Here is a 20347-nt window from a genome sequence, read left to right on the forward strand (position 1 = left end):
GATTAGCACCAAAAATCTGTAAGCCGCTCAGAGACCCCTAGACAAGGGGTTCGAGCGGGATATCAAATGAATGTATAAATAAATAAATAAATAAATAAATAAGGTCAAAGAAGACAGAGACGGCAAAGGATGAGATGGTTAGACAGTGTTATTGAGACAACGAACATGAAATTAAGCAAACTCCAGAGCACGGCAGAAGGTAGGAGGGCCTGGCGTGATGTGGTACATGGGTTTGTGAAGAGCTGGGACTCGACTATGCGACTGAACAACAACAACAATACTCCATACATAGATTTATTCAGTGCCTAACTAGGATCTGAGTGATTTGCCTTGCTCAGGGGAGAAGAAAGGGAAGAGTCTCTTGTTGTGGCTCTGAAGCTGGAGGATGTACTCTCCCTCATCTTCAGAGAGGTAATGAAAAGTTTCACTGCAGTCAACGATTGCGAACTCCAGGTTGGAAAATTCTCAAAGATTTTTTTTTGGGGGGGGGAGTTGGAGAGGGACCTCAGTAGGGTATAATTCCATAGACTTCACCCTCCAAGAGAGTCCTTTTCTTCAGGGGAACTGAGCTCTGTAGTCTGTAGTTCAGTTGTAAATTTGGGGAACTTCCAGGTCCCACCAACCTACACGAAGTCTGACACAGGCCAAAAACAAAAGTCTGCATTTGAAAACTTCACTGTAATGTATTACACTTAAGCATATTATATTCTTATAGCCACCCATGGCCCCCATCTGTGGATAGCTAAATCCACAGATCAGGGCCACGTGGAGGCTGAAGAGATTTTTTCTACAAGCTTGGGACACTCCCCAGGTTTGCCAAAAAAATCTGACTTAAAAAAAACACACCAGTGTGTGTGGGGGGGTTAATTTCCTCCCAAATAAATAGTTCTCTGTGCAAGTGCAGAGAATGCACCTACCTAATGGGGACTGAAAGGTCAGGAACCACGCTGGATTCAGCATCAGAGGCATAGTCCCCCGGGAGCTGCACTGCGCCTGACAGTGGTGCAGCAGCTTTGAAGCTGTGCTTTGCCCAATGCGGCAGCCTGGGAGCTGTGTTGGGCCTGGCAGCGGTGAAACAGCCCAAAAGTTGTTATGGCCTGTAACAGGTTATGGCCTGCAACAATGCAATAACCTAGAAGCTGCTCTGGGCCCAGCAGCAGTATTGCATGGTAGCCCAGAAGATGCAGCAGATACAAGGGGGGATGGGATTCCCCCTCCTGTGATTTCTGCTGCCTGCCTAGCAAGCCACCAGCCTACTGTTGGCTTGCTGGAAGGTAGGTGGGGAGAGCAGCAAGGTGTGGGGGGTGAATGGAAGGGTGGGGGGTGCCAAGAGTGGGGTGTAGGTGAGAAAAAAAAAACAAAGGTGTGGGGTGAGTGAATGCCAAGGGTGGGGTCGGTGGGAAGATAGGAGGCAGGTTATCAAAGAGAAAGGTAGACTGACAGAGAAGGGCTGGGGGCAAAAGAGATGTGGGTAGCTTGACAGATAAGGGAAAGGGGGAAGATTGTTAGAGAAGGAGAAAGAGGGTAGAAAGCAAAGAGGGGGAAGGGATGCAACCTCTCCAGAAGGGACCACAAGGGACCTAAGGGACTGCCTCTTCCCATATATGCCTCGGAGAGCGTTACACTCTGAGAGTCAACATCTGGTGATCCCTGGCCCAAAGGACGTCCGCCTAGCCTCAACCAGGGCCAGGGCTTTTTCTGCCCTGACCCCTACCTGGTGGAACATGCTCCCTATTGAGATCAGGGCCCTGCAGGATCTTATGCAATTCCGCAGGGCCTCCAAGATGGCGCTGTTCCACCAGGCCTTTGGCTGAGGCAGCGGGCGTCCACATATCCCCCCCCCCCGTGAGGTTGCGATCTCCCACCTACTGATAACTGGCCATACCTGGTTACATCAATGGGCCGGATTCTCCCTACGGCAAGCATGACTACCAATTTTATATGTTTTATAGATGTTTTAATGTGTTTTAAATGTTATTGTATTTATTAAAATGTTGTAACCCGCCCTGAGCCTGTTTACGGGATGGGCAGGAAATAAATGCAAAAAAATAAAATAAAATAATAGTTCTTGCAGGTCCCCACTTGTATATAGTCAAAACACAGAGGAATACATACTCCACTATTTCACTGATGAAAATAAGGCCATGTTTGTAACACCCATATTTTTATAACTATGATCGCTGGCTATGCCAATCGTTCCATTATTATTCATTGCCCATCATTGTACTTGGCCTGCTGTATGCGGTACTAGTTTATGATGTCCTTTACTGAATTAAAAGGTTAGATAGTGAGTGTTCTAATTGTACAACAGCCATGCAAAACAGTAGGCTGTGCACTGGTATGCACAGTCATGCACTAGACACAAGATTTATCTGTACCCCAAATAAGCCATTCCCCAAAGGCAAAAATAGGGACAGTGATGCATCTGGGAGAGGTACTAGAAAATTAGAGATGTCCCAGTGCAAGAGAGGAGAGTTTGTGCCAATGACATTTTTGTTGTTGTTGTTAACAAATCAAATAACAGAATAAACAAAATAAATCAGTACCACAAGACTCAGAGGTTTCCAACTCTTGGCTTGGAAATTTTTTAGAGATTTGGGGTCAGTATCTGGGGAGAATGGGCTTTGGGAAAGGAGCGCAGTAGGGATGCAATGCCATAGAGTCCACCTTCCAAAGCTGCTATTTCCTCCAGGGAAACTGATCTCTGTAGTGTGGAGATCAGCTATACTTCTGAGAACTCCAGGCCCCACCTGGAGGTTGGAAACCCTACTCAGAAATGCCTTTATAGAGAAAAGACTCCGTTTTTGTGGAAGGGGGATTTTTGTTTTCCTTTCCAAACATGGACGCTCCCTTGGTTTAGTGAATGAGAATTGTGTCTTAAGAAAAAGAAAGATCTAATGCAAAGGAAATATTCTCTCCCCCCCCCCCCCTAATATTTTTGATTCAAACAGGAATGTGTCTCCTTGGTACATGGACATCCAACAGGATGTGCCTTTTGCAATCCAGATGAATATCACTAAGTCACTAAAAATCAACTGAATCAACTGCAGTCCATGGCAAAACTGTGAGAAATTCCATTTATTTACTCCATTATATATTCTGCTCCTCCCACTGAGACTCAAAATGAATTACAAACTTTAAAACAATGCAAAAAAATATCCCAGTATAATGCATACAATAAACAAAGCTTAATTCTTTTAGACATCGAAGCTACAGCCCTATTGCCATTATAAAAAAACTATTTAAAAAATCAAATACATGATATTTTGCACTCCTTTTGTTACTTACGTATACATTCTGGCTGAATCCCACTCCATGTAAGATCGGGAAGGCAAGTGCGAGTTGTGGAGCCCTGAAGGAGGTATCCTTTCTTACACTGGAACTGTATGACATTTCCTACCTAGGGAAACATGAATAGTAAACCAGTTTGACCAAAAGGGAGTAAAAGTTCTGGCTGCACCTACACCTACATTTGTATTGATTTTTAATCTCTGATTTTTTTTAAAAAAAATTACATCCTGCCACATGAAGGGGATCCATAAACAACGGTATATAACAGCATTAAGACAGGAACATCTACAGTTCTTTGGAAAACCATGTTTCCACCAAAAATGAAACTAGCACACATTCCGTTTTCATTTGAATCTTTTTTCAGATGTAGATTTCTGGGAGACGGAACAGTGTTGGAGGGGTGCAGGATTATGGTGGTAGGCCCTACCCCAATCTGCACTCATTTAGTATATTTTGTGAACAGATCCTACCCCTGTGCTTTTTCTCAGTACATTTAAGCTTCACATGATCAGGGTCTGTTTTCACAAAATACTGCACTAGGTTTGCCAGGCCTCCCACTATACTGGGTGGTCTCCCACTGGCATGCTTCATTGCCCACCACTGCTCAGAGTGGCGGTGGAAGAAGAATAAAAAAGGAACTTCACTGACATCACTACATCATTTCTGGGTATAACTGAAAAGTGAGAAAGAGTGGCTCTAAGAGTCACCAGAAACTCTATGGTAAAACCATAGAGTAACCAGTGATTCCTAGAGCTACCCATTGTCACTTTGAGGTACAACCCAATGTTGTGGCATCGGCAACATCGCACCCTTCTCCATGTCCCTGCGCCCAGCCCTTCTGCCGGTTGCCAGGCTCAGCCTGACAACCCTATACTGCACAGAACTGGCCATGGTGACCCCTTCTCCACTACATAAATTCTACGAAACGCCTTCTTTTGTGATGCCAGATCTCTGTAAATGCCTCCTGACATCCCCATGACTGGCAACAATTTTGATGAGCTTTCAAGCACTGAGTTAAAGCATTTCTATATTCCCAAGCATCTGCAGACTGCTAGTGGAGGGTTTTATGTAAGAATTTCCTCAGTGTGGCCATTTCTACCAGAAAAAACCCAGTTTTTATTTTGCTTCTTGGTGGGAGTCAAACCCATAATTTTATATTTCCATACCACTGTTTGTTTCCCACCACTGATTTTTTTTAAATGTGCATTTTCCGCATTCTACATAAATAAAACAGCATTATACACATTTTGCATGTACAGATAATATACATTTTCATATAAATACCATCTTAAAAATATACAACACACATACACTGTAAACCAATCTGCAAAGCCAACAGTGCAAACTTAAGACAAAAGTATAAACAAATAAGCAGGGGACCTACAAGGACTTGCAGGGGCATCTCATTTTCTCCTCCCTCTCTTTCCATTCTCAGGCAGCACCCATAGCCTCTCAGCCTTTCCTGCTTCCTTTTCTCATTCCCATCCACCAGCCAGCCTACTTTTATCTTTCCACTCTTGCCCCCACATCCTCAGCTTTCCCTCCTTCCCTACCCCTAGGAGCCTCTCCCGGGTGGGGGGGAATGGGTAAGTTGCACATTGGCCACCAGTGCTAGACTGAGCCCAGTGCACCTAGGAACATTCCTTTATCTGCCTCCATATCTTCAGCTTTCCCCCCTTCCTTAATTCTAACAGCCTCTCCCTATGAAAATTCTGGCTGGTCTAGGTGGCGACTGGAGCTAGGCCAGTTTGCATAGTGACTGGGCTAGGGTTGCCAAGTCCCCCCGGGGGGCAGGGAAACCCCTGCCTGAGAGGCCCATTCCCTGCCGGCGGGGATTGGCCCACTGGGGGGACTCCACCCCCAAAGCGCGTGACGTGCCCGGCAAGAACACGTCACCCGGAGGTAACGCAATTGTGTTGGGCATGTTGCGGGGGGGGGCACTCTATCATGCGAGGGAAAATTTTATGTTTTCCCTTGAATGATTGTGGCCCCACCCCAATGTGCCCAACACGATTGCATCACTTCTGGGTGACGTGATTGCGGCAAGCGCGCTTTGCGCACGCACCAGGAGACTCCCAGGGATGTCCCGGACTCCCCCCACTATTATGAACACAGGACTTGGCAACTCTAGGCTGAGCCCAGCTGTGCAGTGGCCAGGCCCAGTTGCATGGCAGCTGCTGCCAGGCTGGGCTCAGTTGCATGGTGGCTGTTGCTGACAGACTGAATTGTGTGTGTGGTGAGTTTCTGGTAGCCTGTTCCTTTTAGGTCTTTCTTAGGGTTGCCAAATGCATTTTGGCCGGGAGCAGGGGGTTCCCGGCCGGTGTCTAATTCGTGCTCTTTGTTTTCCCCTCAAATGGCGTGGCCCTGTCCCCAGCGTGCGACGTCACTTCCGGGTGACGCATGCGCGGGGGTGGGGTTTTCCCTGGGCCCGATTCCACGCGGAGCGGAAGTCGGACCTTGAAAGCGGGGGGAAATCCGCCCCCGGGGGGATTTGGGAACCCTAGTCTTTCTCCATCAGGGGACATGACACTGGAGGACTTTTTAAACCTCCCAGTCCATTCCTGATTCCTCCACCCTCCACTTTGCTCTACAGAAACAGAGTCTTGGCACTATTGTTGTGGCTGCCTAACAACCTCCAACAGGCACTGACAATTCAGTGACCATTTTCCCCTTAAACCTACAGGCATTATTTCTATTATTTTGGGGGGAAATAATCCCCTGATTTATTTATTTTTAGATTTCAGATCTTTCTTACAGCTGTGACAGGAGGGGAGGGGATCCCCCTGAGCCTATGGTTTGTATGTCAAGAGAGGGCAAAACATGCAACTAGTGGGTGATTCCAGTCCCTGGGCCACTTCTTAATGTCTGCCTTTCTGAGAAGCTTGGGGAGGACAAGGGGAAAGAGAGCCGGAGGAAAGGGAACTCCGCAGTGGAAAGTGAGGCAACTTTCCTGACGGTTAAGCCTGTTCCCTAAACAAAAATTGTACCAGAGAAACTGTAGAATAAAGGCAAGCATGCACTGCACCTCCGGGTCTGAGTAGCCTCCGAAGCAGTCAGGCAGAGATAAGCGTCCATCCCCAGCCTATTGTGCTTTTCAATACCCACATCCCAACTCTTTGCCTCCCTTCCTCATTCTTTACCCCTCCCTCAAGTGTTTGTAGAGACCAAGGGGGAGAAATCCAATCCAAGAACTTAGGCCTGATTCTCCAAGGGCCTGGATGGAGTCTCAGAAACCAGAAGTGTCCACTCCTGGGCTCAGGGAATCAGAAATCTACTCACACTGCCCAACATGGGCAGTTCTGGGCTCCAGGAAATGATCTGGGAACTTACAGTGCAAAGACTAACAGACTTGAACTTGAGTCAAATCAGAAGTCCTCCAGAACGGGATTCAATGAGTAGCCCGAACACCCTGTTTCGATTGCAAAATCTGATCTAATCGGGATTCAGTGTGGCAAGCCTGCTGGGGCCAAGATTAGAGTCCTTTTGATTGCAGGCAGCAGTGGGCTATATTCTTGTACTTAAAAGTGGGCCAATTTGTGAATAGCTTTCCTATCCAGCTCCCTATGCACACCATAAGAGGGCCTAGGCTAGGACCTGAATCCTAACACATATTGCTAAAAATTGACTCTAAGGCAAAACTTGACACAGCTGTCATTTGAATTGATGTCATGCTCCCCACATTCAGCAAGCATATGGCAAAAAGGGGCAGTCAAAGGCAGTGAAACTCCTCTGGCAATTTGCAAAACTGACTTTGCTACCAGATTTTGCCACATATTTAACAAACTCAGATCACACAAAATTAGCCTTAAAGCAGTTCAGTGCTGTGACAATCTGGGATCAGTTTCTGATGTCTGAAATAACCTTAATTTCCAGTTGACATAAGCCCAGTTAACACAATTGAGGCAAATGCATTTTCCATCCTTACTTAAGTCTTCAATAGAGATTTACAGCCTTTAAAAATCATTTCCAGAAGTGCTGGATCAAGCAGCAGTAGCTGTGGCAGCTTTTTATCTAAGGCTGTTCTTTTCTATGGACAAACAAACTCATCTTCCTGTAGTATCAGCTTCCTGCTTTTAACCTTGGAGATATTACCAGGCTGAATTTGCTCCCGCTTGGCTATACTTTTTTTTTTTTTTTGCAGAATGAGTAAATAAGCCCCTGTGTAGCTGTTCTTAGAACATTGTCACCTTTACAACAGTAAGCAATGTCCCCAAAGTACAGCCAGTTACCACTTACATTTTACTTTCTCTCTCCCTCTCTCAAAAGCAAGCAACTGGGGTGCAAAACAGTCCCTCCCCCCCAATCTATGCATTTTTCAACCATGGGAGGAAAAACAGCAGCAACCATGCATTTATTAAAAAACACTGACCCAGGAAACCATTTTAAGTGCTCTAGAGAGATAAAGTCCTGGTTATTTTTTCTGACAACCTGGAGAACATTTACCTTCTCTCAGAGAGATATATGTGTGGGGTAGGAATCTTTTAAAATGTTTTCCTTTAGGGTTCATGAAGGTTATGCTAGTTGTCTAATATTTTAGGTTTAGTTGTCTAATACCTTAGGTGGGAGTTATTCAATATGGTAAAGGAAAGAATGATGTCTTCTGTCAAAGCTCTGAATGTTTTATTACTAAGAAACACAATGATATTTGCCACCACAAATACTTTTGTTTCTGTAGAAATGTTTTAGTAAGCATTAAGGGGTGTGGAATGGTATAGTATAGACCAAACTTGTTAGATCTTGGAAGCTAAGCTAAGCAGGGTCAGTACTTGGATGGGAGACCTCCAAGGAAGACTTTGCAGAGGAAGACAATGGCAAAGCACCTCTGCCTCATCACTTGCCTTGGAAACCCTTTAATGGAGCCGGCTGCAACTTGATGGCACTTTATATATACACAATAAGCAGGGGCCATTTCATAGAAAAAGAGCTAGGGGAACTCATTAGCATAACTCATTAGCATATGCCACACCCCCTGACATCAGGGGCCCGGCGGTGGACCTGCAAGGCCAGTGGGAGTGCGAGGAAGCCCCACCAAGGCCCTTCCTGGCCCCAGGCAGGCAGGGGTGGGGAGAGGCGGGGAGGAAGCAACTTACCCTACCTCTTCTCCTGCCTCCTTCTGGCTGAATGAGGGCTGGAAGCGGGGTGGCCGGAAGCAGAGGGCGGGGCTTCGTCATGTGCCCCGCCCCCCTGCACCTCACCCGGGGGAACTGCGTTCCCCCGCGTTACCCCCGAAATGACCTCTGACAATAAGCATTAAATTGACAGAAAAAGAGGATTTTCTATACTTGTTCCTTATCCCTATGCTGAGTTGCTTTACAAAGTTTCATAAAACTGACCCGTAAGTCATATGAGGCTACCATACGGGTAACAGCTATTTTTCTTTCTTGATTCCAATTGTGCCTCGGCTCTTTTCAGGTTTAATATAAATGAAAGGTGCTCCATTTCCAGACACATTGTTAAATGGACAAACATTCCAAATAGATTGGACAAAACAATAGGGCTTAAAAATCTTGCATACATGACAGATTGCTCAAAATAAATCCTGGTCATTTCCGTTCAGTAGTACCTTGTCTTGTTGTCCCCTAATGGCTTATGGTTAGAGTGCTATGAACAATTTCCCTTGTTACCAACAATATCTCTATATAAATATTTCAAGCCCCCCAGTTCATTTCAAGGAAGCAATTTTTCTTTGAAACTTGCAGATGAAGTTGGGCAAAAACTGACATCGGAATATATTTTATCTGTATAAAATCAGCACTTTTGTTCAGCAAATATCTGCCATAAACTGCAAGACAGGTTAGTGAAGTCATTAAATAGAGAGAATTATTTTTGGTGATGTTACGGTTTCATTTGTATCTGACAGATGGGATTAAAGGTAAAGATGAAGTAGGACTACAACTGGAAATATGCCAATGACTTTATTTGTACCTATAGAAAACTGCAAGAACAAAAAGTGGAACCGGGCAATTGAGGCCAAACTAAAGACTAAACTAAAGACTAAACTAAACTGGGTCCTTTCCACATTTGCCTGCCACTTTGGATTTTCTCAGTGTTCAAGGCAAGCCAATTCATGACCAAGGCAAAACAGCATCCAAATAACTCAGGAGAACAGCAGGCTGAAACCGGGCTGACCACTGAAGGGAGGTGATGAAATGCAGAATAAAAAGAAGGACCCAGAATAAAAAGAAGGCTGAACTCAATTTTAGTGCAGAATGGGGGGGGGGCTGGATTTAAAAGGTGGTTGAATTTGATTTTAGTGCATGCAGAATTGCGTGGAGGACACTTCTGTGAACATGGATTAAAAGGAGAGTGCAGGAAGGGACATGGCTAGTCCCCCCCCCCCCGTTCTTTTACAAAATGGCGTTGCAGTTGCAGTGGTTGTGAACTGCAGTACACAACCTGTGCAGGAAGGATTCAGTTTTCTTACAGTTTCTTACAGTTTTTCCACCAAAAATTGCCCACCTGGACAAGTACTTTTTGGGGAAGGGTCAGAGGAGCAAAGAAGCCCCCTCCCAACTTGTCAGTTTTCCAATGCTTCCATGGCTGAATTTTATAAAAGAAAAAAAAAGTTGGAGGGGTAGAATAAGAGGGAGGAAGGAGTCCCTTTCAACTACTGAAAAAGCTATATGGGAGATTGTGGGACCCACATGAACAGGAGCTGCACAGGGCAGAGGCTGCAGTAAGGAGGGATATAAAATGAGATCAAGAGGAAAGGCAGGTAGGTTTCAATCCCATCTTTTATAGAATGTAGGCCCCATTCACACAGAGAAGTTGCCACGCTAAAGACATGATTGTCAGGCAGATTTTCAGTGCACGATCACACCACAATATCTGGGAAGCGTCCCGCCAAAGATGTGCAGTAAAAAAGTACCGCGGAAAGTGCACTAGTATGTGAGGCAGGGGCGGTTGTCTGATCGCTAGAGCGCGAGTATCCTGTGGCATCCCGTGCCTGTCCAAGTCCCATCGCAAACCGGGTGTTTGTCATAAGTGCATGCGCACAAACACGTAACTGAAAGCAGTGCTGCTCCGCTTCTTTGCCATGCTCCAGCATCACCGTGTGATTGCCAGCTAACAGCCTAAGTGCAAAGCCTCGGGGGACTGTGTGATTGGGCTACCACAGTTTGTGATTGGGCTACCACACTGTGTGATTGGGCTACCACACTGTGTGATTGGGCTACCAAACTGTGTGATTGGGCTACCACTGAGAGCCAGTTTGGTGTAGTGGTTAAGTGCGTGGACTCTAATCTAGGAGAACCGGGTTTGATTCCCCACTCCTCCACTTGCACCTGCTGATGTGACCTTGGGTCAGTCACAAGCTCTGGCACAGCTGTCCTTGAAAAAGGGCAGTTTCTGTCAAGAGCTCTCTCAGCCCCACCCACCTCACAGGGTGTCTGTTGTGGGGAGGGGAAGGGAAAGGAGTTTGTAAGCCGCTCTGAGACTCCAAGTGAAGGGCGGGGTATAAATCTAATCTCTTCTTCTTCTTCTATTTTTCTCCGGGGCAAACAGCCACACCTCCCCCTGCGTTATCTGGCCAGTGTGACCGGGGCCGTTGAAGCCTTTAACCTTCACTGCTATAGAGATTAGCCTGGAAATGCCTGGGACATGCTTGCTAAAACTGCAGTGAGACTGAAACTGCATTCAGTACTCTGTATAGTTCCTGGGTCCCTGCCCTTGCTACTGTTTGCGGCCCCAGCACCAGCACCAAGAAGGGGGAGTGAGGCGGGCATCCATGCAAGAGTTCCTCCATCATCTCTGAACTTACTACTAACCCCATATACAGTTCACTTGGAATAATACACGCTCACACATAGATTTCTGAAAAGTGGGAAAATAGGCCACAACTTTATTGATTACAGCTATAGTATGCTTTGGCACAGCTTGGGTCCGATCCGATCCCTCGACTGGCCTCCTGCCGGTCGATAATCCGCTGTACACCTGGGGACGACTGGTCTCTGGATACCACAAGGGCAGACACCCAGAGGTGGTCTCCCCTGGCACCTGGGCGTGAGGGTAATCCCCGGCTATGCCCCCAGGCTGGGCGCTCCGCTTGCCCCTCACGCCAAAATAACCTTAGGGGATCTCCAATCTCAGGAAACGGGCATGCAAGCCAGCTTTCCTGAAAATGGATCCGACCCCATGCTGATACTGCCAAGTTGTGACAAAGAATAAATGACGTGCAAAAAAACACATGCAAAAAAACCCTTAACAAACTACACCCAATTAAACGGATGGGAGGGTGGGCCAAGTTGTCTGAAGCTGAGGAATGGCAGGCGGGATGGTTCAGCCCCTTAAATATCGGCCGCGCGCTCCTGCCCCCAGGGTGCCCAAAACTCTGCTGATAGGGCCAGCAATGGTCAGGAGAGCCCCAGTTTCCCATGTCTGGTGCTGGCCCACCCCCTCCGCCAGCCCGCCATGGACACCATCTCCCCTCCATCTTGCGGCTCCGCAAACAGGCCCCAGGTGACTCAGTGGCCCGGCTTCTTATATTTTGCATCTGATGAAAGGCCCCAAACTTCAGGAGCTTGGAGGCTCTCAAACAACAGGAGAAGCTTTCAGGCCCTGTCATTCGTCCGGTGATGGCATTGGGAACCTGACAAGGTACTTGAATGTAAAGATCTAGGGTCACAAGGAAGAAGCTATTTTTCTGGGGGTTTTGGGGGGGAAATAGTTTGTATGACTCAAGCCCAGCTCCAAAAAGGTCCTTCCAATATTGCTGCCAATTAAGCAATTCATTCAAAATGCCATCAGAACCAGAATGACCCCCACAAATATCTCAGCTGTAGAATGTAACAGAAATTCAACTACATCCAACCTACCTGATAACCAAATGTATTGTTTTGTGATCCATGACGGGGAATTCCAGGGTTTTCACATGCTGTTCGACTTGGTTCTGAGACAGAGGGGGAAAAATATGAAACAATTTTTAAATCTCTGTGTGTGTTTTAAGAGTGTGAACCTGTTTGCAACCAACTCAAACAGTATTCAGAAGTGTCAGATTTAAACTAAAGAGCCCAATCTGAATGCCTGAAATGAATTTATATTAAGTTCTGTCAACAGAACAATGGCATAAAGAAAATCTACTCAAGCAAGCCTCTTGTGGCCTTGTGTGCAGAAATCAATCCATAGGATTGAGCATTCCTCCCCAAAGTGTATCCAAGTAAAACAAAGCAGATGAATACAAATTTCAGAGGGGGAGCTATGACAAATAAGGAAGTCTTGTGGCACCATCAAGACTAACACATCGGATCTTGGAAGATAAGCAGGCTCGGTCCTGATTAGGGCTTGGATGGGAGAACACCAAGGAGGTCCAGGGTCATTAGGTGCGGGCTAGCAATGTTGGAAACCATATGGGGTTGCCATAAGTAGACAGCCACTTGACAGCACTTTACACACAGAAACTTTTGTGAGCCAGAGTCTTGTTTGTCAGATGCACATGGAGGAACTATATAGATATGGCTGCTTCAAAACACATATATGGCTCCCCCCCCATAAACCTACTTTAGGCACCATTTTGTGTCCACCTGAATCACAGAGAGATCCCCTCCCCCTTTACAGCCTTTGATCGATGGTCTCTCGTTATACACATTGGACTCAACATGTCAATATCCTACATCTGGAGGATTGGATACAAAGATCCTACTGCACGAGCAGACAGTACTTCAGTTAATGTAGAGGCTCACTGGTTGTTCACTACCTTCCAGCAACTCTGGAGATTCCCATCTGCTGACGCCAAGTTTTAGGCAGATGTAGATAGGGTATATATGGAGAAACGAGCAACCGTTCCTGCACACACAGATGTGGTACCCAGTGAAAACAGCATTAGAAATAAAAAGAGAGAAGCATGTAACAGAATATCACCAATCCCATTGTACCTATGCAACGGGGAGATGACCCACTCCAAGTACCATCTGCTTGACATATCCGAGTACTGGACCCAACCAATACATATGGAAGATTACAGCTGAAAGAGATTTCTGACTGGTATATGAAGCTCTTGCCTTCCCTTTTGCCTTGTGAAGGTACTCCTGGATCGCCACAAAACTTTGCTGTAGGGAGAGACCATATACAGAAAGCATGTTAAAAATGCCTCTGGTTCTCTGATCTCTGTGCTTCATAATGTTTGAAGAAGAACTTGTGCATGTATACTCAAACACAGCACAGGGTGTAGTACAGGGAAGGGCTCATGTTTCAGTGGTAGTTAGATCATCAGCTTGATACGCAGACAGGGTCGGCTCACCCACTAGGTGAACTAGGCATTCGCCTAGAGCACCGGGCCCTGGATAGGGCGCCAAGCTGTGCCTCCCCCCTCCTCCCCCCCTTTGGTGGCGGCGGGGGGGAGGCGGTGGTGGCAGCAGCAAAAGGGTGGCTGGCGCCAGAGGGCTCCAGGGCTCCAGGCCCCACCGGGAGGTTGGCATCTGCACCATAAGGCAGCCTCGCCTAGCGCGCAGAAACACCTTGAGCCGGCCCTGTACGCAGACAGTCCCAGGTTCAATCCCCGGCATCCACAGTTAACAGGATCATGCAAGGCCTTGGAGAGCTACTGCCAGTCTGAGCGGGCAACACTGAACTTGATGGACCAAGGGTCTGATTCTGTATAAGGCAGCTTCATGTGTGCATGGATGCATGCCAGCAGCAGCACACACTTTTCATCCTTGAATGGCCAGTATCATGTCAAGCGAATATTTGGAGGGTCCAGCATTCACTGTTCGCTGCTGCTTTGAATTCACTGTGCAACCAAACTTCCAAGAAACATTTTACAAACATTCTGCGCACAAATGAATCCTGAGTACTCTGGGAGTTGGGTTGCTTTTTAAAGGGAGAATGTGTTGAGAAATGCCATCATTCTTTCAAGTATTTCTCCCTAGCCTTTCCCCAGCTACATGCTATTGTTGGCCGCTTTGTAACTCCTGTATGAATGGGGTAACCATGGAAACTAGAGACCATGGCAATTTGCATCAGTCTTATTTCACTCCAGAATGTGGAGGTATGCCGAGAAAACATTCGTCTTGGTTGCAGGCCTGACGTTCTAGTGTCTTGTCTTTTTCCCAGCAGAAGTTTGCAGCCTGCTGTTTCCCAAAGCATCCTGACAAGTCTGAAAGCAATAATTAATAATATTTCTGTTTTATGCTAGATAGGCCAGTATTTGGGGAATGGCAGGCATACTTACTGGTTTAGGAATGAAGCTCAGCAATATGGGAGAAAAGAGCCTAGGATGAGAAACAAAAGGGCTGAAAGGCACTGATTCACAATGCTCCATGCTAAGTAGCCCTGGGAGTGCGGCCAAGTGGAGGAAATAATGTCTGACCTGACACATCCATGAATACAGCCACCGTTTCCCAGCAGCAATTGGCTTGACTGTGGCAGCTGGAAAACATGCCATTGCATCTAGACAAATTGCTACCATGCACAACCTATCAATGACTGCACCAATTAAGACATCACTTCCTTGATCTTCCCTATGACTGTATTCACAAGCTGCTCAAGTAACAACTGGGAAGTTTATGAACAGACCTCAATACAATACAGACAGAATCATGGGGAAAAGCCAACTTTATTCATTCATCCGTTCATATAAGTTATTGTATCCCCATCCTCTGGATATCTAGCAGTTAGATTCAAAAGCAAAAAAAAAAATACATTATTGTAAAGAAAATCAACTTGGAGCTTGTGTAGCACAGTGCAGTAGCTATATAATGAATATGAATTGGGGGGGGGGACACATTGATCTAAAGTTTGTGTCTGCCAAGAGTATAATAAATAGTTACTTTCTCTCTCTCGTGCAACTTCAGCCCTCTTCCCACTGTTACATGGAAATAATAAAACTGACCTCCATTGTAGGGTACTTGAAATGGTTACTGAGATAATCCTTAAAGATAGCCACTGGCTCTGTTCACATTAAACTGAGGTTTAATTATGCTAACTATGGTTATTGTGATTGTCCAAATGCAGGCCACCTATCCTGGGTGTGAAACCATGGTATGAAGTTGGCTTATTAAGTACTGTTAGGCTTAACTATGTCTTTGAGGGATGTACAAAGGCAGGCATTCTGGTTCAATCCTGGTGTGCTCCTCAGCTGTTCTCACTGTAACCAGCTGGGTATCTGTGAGGGAGGCGGGGGAAACAGTGAAGGTGAGGAAACCAGCATTTGTTGAAGCCAACCAGGATCTGAAAGATCATTGTGAGCCAAAGCCTGGTTTCACAAAGGTGGTTTCACAGAAGTGAAATAAATCATGATCAGAAAGAGCCATGCAATGTTCCCTCTAAGCTGTGGAGTCTTGCGAGCAAAATTTCTACTTTGTGAGCTACTGCAGCTACTGCATTAATTAGTTTGTTCTGGAGCCAACATTCCTGAGCTAAGACAAATATGTGTGAGCCAGAGGCTAAAAAACTGTGAGCTAGCTCACACTAACTCAGCTTAGAGGGAACACTGGAGCCATGGTATTGTAGCAAATACAGGGCTGGCTTTGGAATGGAAATATGCAAGCATAACATCCTGTACATCTTCTGACTGCACAGAAACAAATATTTTGATTAAGTCTATTTATTTAAACATTTATTAGCTGTCTTTCTTCCTTATGGAGCTCAAGGTGGCTTGCAACACAGATAAAATACATAAAATCAGGGTCCTTTTGGGGCCGGAGTGCGCCGGAGCACCGCTCTGGCAGCCCGCGTGGCGACAAGCCCCGCCCCCAGGTCCCCCGAGCGCTGCGGCTTGGGGGAGGCCTGGAGAGCCCCGCCTCCAGATCCCCCAAGCCTGCGCAGAAGTGCTGCAGCTCAGAGGAGGCCCAGAGAGCCCCGCCCCCGGGTCCCCCGAGCCCACGCAGAAGCGTGGCCACTCGGGGGAGGCCCGGAGAGCCTCGCCCCCAGGTTCCTCAAGCCCGTGAAGAAGCGCTGCGGCTCGGGGGAAGCCTGAGAGCCCCACCCCCTGGTCCCCCGAGCCAGTGCAGAAGCGCTGCCACTCGGGGGAGGCCCGGAGAGCCTCGGCCCCGGGTCCCCCGGGCCCGCAGAGAAGCGCTGTGGCTCGGGGAATGCTCAGAGAGCCCCACCACCAGCTTCCCCAACCACCGCCAAAGCGGTAAGTAAGGGATCCACAGGGGTGGGGGTCGTAGGGGCTTAATGGGGGGTGGTTGGAAACCCTTCTCTTCCTTCCTTCCTCTCTTTTCCTCCTTTCCTTCTCTCTTTCATTCCCTCCTTTCCTTCTCTCCATTTCCTCTTGAACTCTGCATCATCCACTTTTATTCCCTTAATTCTGTCATCTTGTCTGATCTTTATAGCTAAAATCTCTATTGCTAGTATGAATAATAAAGGGGTTCTCTCTCTTACTTTCCCTCCTTCTTTCCTTCTCTTTCTTTCCCTCTTTCCTTCTCTCTTCCTAACATTCCTAAATGTTAACCTAAGGAACATTTTATTTGGAACATTTGGCTGTACAACCTTAGATGAATATACAGTTGACCAGAGAGAAGTACAACTGGACATGTGATTTCACTGGAGGCTTCATTTGTATTTCTGTATTTCTTTTCCTTGCCCAGTGGTTAAACTGTGGAACAATTGATTTCTGGTCTTTATTCCATATATTGTATATGTAGAAGTGTATGTATTTTTGCAGATCAGCCAGTATGTTCTGTATGTATTAGACATCTGAGGAAGGCCTGTAAAGGCTGAAACGTGTTAGGTCTATCTTATTAGGTCTATCTTATTAGCCCTTGTACGTTTTTATAGTTTTATATGAGGTATGGATGGGGCCTTGTTTGTTATTTTAATTTATGTTGAATAAACATACATATATATTTTTGTATATTTTATGATTAGATTTTTAGAGTTGGCCCTTTCCTATTCCTGACTATCCCTACAGAGGACATTTTGTGTAATGAAATTTGACTTGATTCTGTTTATAATGTTTAAAATATTCTTAAAATATAGTTTAAATATAGTTTAAAAGAATTCATTCTGAGATTTTTACAAGGTTATGGAAATAATCTTCCAAGAAACTAATTTTTGTGATATTCAAATCTAGGCTTGCTCACAACTTTAATGCTACTAGCTTTTCCCCCACTCACAAGGTAGAATTTCTGCTCACAACACTGTGGAGCTTAGTGGGAGCATTGCATGTATGGTGTACTGAATGCAAACTAACTCCACCCTTCAAACAAAAATAAGCAAACTTGAAGTCTGATCTAGACGTTATGTGCTTATGGGAGCTTCAGTGCACAGATGGAGCACCTACATATCTACATGGGCTTCCCAATTTATTCCCAATATAAAGGAACACCTTTATATACATTGCTGCACATGCAGATCTCCTCTAAAGCTACAGTGAATATGGGAGCCAGTACCCATTGGGAAGCCATGTATGTACATGACTATCTTCAGAGCTTTGATTCAGAGTTATGACGTAAGGTTGCAGTTGACAAAGTCAACCCGGAGCAATCCCATGGATGCAAGGAGATTTGGGTTGTGGGTTGCAAGCTAAGACTGAGGTCCTATGCACGTACAATGCCACAGTGAATATGACAGGATTCACGTCTGAGTCAGCATGCACGGGATGGTGCTGGCACATGACACTGAATTCATACTAAACCTCATCAAGCTCAGTTCCATTCATACCTGCAATGCCTCTCCTATGCCAATGCATGCATAGCTCCATTTCTCATTTCCCTTTTTGGATAATCAAATCCACTGAATTCACTTTTTAAAAAGATTAGTATTTTTTTAAGAAGGGAGGGGGGGATCTATTCAAGAACCCTAGTGTAAAGAGCCAGCATACATTTGTTATTGTAATGAAATCTGCAGCCGTGAAAAATCCATCAATGTCAGCAATTTTATGATAATAAAAAAATTCTGTATAAAACAGGTAATTTAATATAATATTGGAACAAAAGTACAATTGTCAGAGAGACAGCCTGGAGTCTCTTCTGTACTCCTGGCAGGCAAAGTCATTACTGATGTCAGCACGAGTTTTGCCCGAGCAAAGAGCACAGTTTTGAGCTTCCTTCTGGTGGCATTTTTGTCACATTTGACAAACTTGCTTTCAGCTGTACAAAATATAAGATGAACACTGCCACAGGTCTTTCTTCAGTGTCTACACTGTGCTTAGAAGCTGGAAAACTCACAGCTCTCAAGAGCAAGAGTATCAAAAGGCAACATTTTATTTTTGTCTCAAAGAAATTAAGGTACAGACCTGTCCTATCAAGTCATTTCTCATTTATCCAGCGTTAGAGAGGAACAAGGAAAAGCACTACCTTCACCAATGTCATTACACACAAAAAGAGTGACTCTGTTTACCTGAAGGAAGATTGCTTCTCCCCACACACGCACATGTGCCAACCAGAAAAAGAAGGGGCCATCTTAAATTTTCAAAGAAGTTCTAGTTATGTGCAGTAATTTTTTTAATGATGTGCTGTTTAAAAGTTTTTTAAAATGGGTGTTGTTTTACATTCAGGGCAGTCTTCCTTTCCAGTAAATATAGCATTGCAGTGGTAACACCCAGGGGTCATTTCCTGCAGGAGCGCACAGGAGCGGAGCTCCGGCAGTAAAGAGCCCAGGGGGCGGGCACATGCAACAAGCCCCACCCCCTGCTCCCAGCAGCCCTCAGTCAGAGCAAGAAGCAGCCAGGTAAGTTGCAGAGCGCAGAGTTCCCTCCAGTCCCTCGGTCCAAAACAGTCCAGTGGCATCTTTAGGACCAAGTTTTATTCAGGTACAAGCTCTCCCTCCAAAGACAGATCTGCACATTCCCCCCCCCAATAGCTAGCAATCCAAAACAGTCCAGTGGAGCCTGAGCAGTGGGTGTTGCCTTCTGACACACTTCCAGTGATGTCAGGGGGTGTGGCATATGCAAATAAGTTATGCTAATGAGTTATGCTAATGAGCTCCTGCACCTTTTTTTCTACGAAATGACCCCTGGTAACATCACATAGCAGGTCTTGAAACTGTGCCCTTCCTTGGTCCCTCCCCTTCTCAGCCCAAATTCCTCCTGCTTGTCTGTCCGTCTGTCTGTCTGTCTGTCTATCATTTATCTATCTAGTACTCATACAGCTATAACCTTACGCAGAAATTAGACCCCCCCAAAATATTTTAAAAGACCTTACTCAGTATTATTTCTCATATATTTAATTACTGCACCTATGAATTTTGCCACGGAGAGGGTGACACAGTCATTTGTATCCAATAGTAGCCATGACACCTGGGCTCGCACATTTAGCAATTCTGTATCTTGAAGCCTCCTGCTTGTCCCATGAGGCTGTATCAGACTAATGTCAACTACAGAGGACAATTACCTTAGGGTTCTTTTTTGATTGGTATTTTACCAGCCAAATCGTGGCAAGATGGAACCACTGACTGGCATGAACAGCAAGTTACCACAGATACGGATAAAACATTTAACAGGGGTGAGGAACTTTGAAGAAGGTGTGCCTCTGCAACCTGCTCCTTATTTCATAACAGTAGCCAGCAGATTCTCAGTATTATGTCTTCCTCTGTGCCAGTTCAAAGGAGGGGAGGAGGTAATGAGAAGCATACACAGTGGTCCTCTGCTGCATTACTGAATATTTTTAAGAGACTTAATGGAAACACCTGTCAGAATAAAAGGAAAACATCAACGAACTACTTACGTAAACACTGAGGTACTTCGCCACTCCATGTTCCATTACCAACACAGGTCAAAACAGCAGGAAAAGATAGCTCATAGCCAGGTGAGCAGACATAGCTAATGCTAAAGCCCCAGTCAAAATTTGTTCCTTCCTGTCTTCCATTAGAGATTTGGGGTGGAGTTGGACAGGTAACAGCTGCAACAACATTTACAGTCATTAGGCACAGCAGCTGCAAATGTCCCTAGTGCCTACAGTTACTAGGTGAACCATATGCACTAATTAAACATTTCTGGAGGACAGTATAGAAGGATTTCTCCCCCCCCCCCAGTAACCATATTTACTTGCTGCTGCTTTCAGGATACACCATGCTGACTTCTCATGACCTAATATAAACTCAAATGCATCCTGCAGTGGATGGAGAAGATATAGGTTTTAAAAACCCACCAAAAACAAAACAAAACAAAAATGCATAG

General features: G+C 45.7%; 1 protein-coding gene across 1 annotated transcript in view; it reads right to left on the reverse strand.

Moving 5' to 3' along the window:
• CSMD3 (CUB and Sushi multiple domains 3) overlaps positions 1-20347 on the reverse strand; it is a 796050-nt gene that overhangs the window by 39119 nt on the left and 736584 nt on the right. Inside the window, exons 59-62 of the mRNA XM_015417873.1 lie at positions 19896-20069; positions 13161-13334; positions 12105-12178; positions 3289-3400 (exon numbers count right to left, since the gene is read on the reverse strand). Coding sequence (XP_015273359.1) covers positions 3289-3400; positions 12105-12178; positions 13161-13334; positions 19896-20069 — 534 coding nt within the window. The remainder of the gene's footprint in view (positions 1-3288; positions 3401-12104; positions 12179-13160; positions 13335-19895; positions 20070-20347) is intronic.

This window comes from Gekko japonicus, unplaced genomic scaffold, assembly GCF_001447785.1.
Source record: "Gekko japonicus isolate JY-2015 unplaced genomic scaffold, Gekko_japonicus_V1.1 scaffold449, whole genome shotgun sequence".
NCBI lineage: Eukaryota > Metazoa > Chordata > Lepidosauria > Squamata > Gekkonidae > Gekko > Gekko japonicus.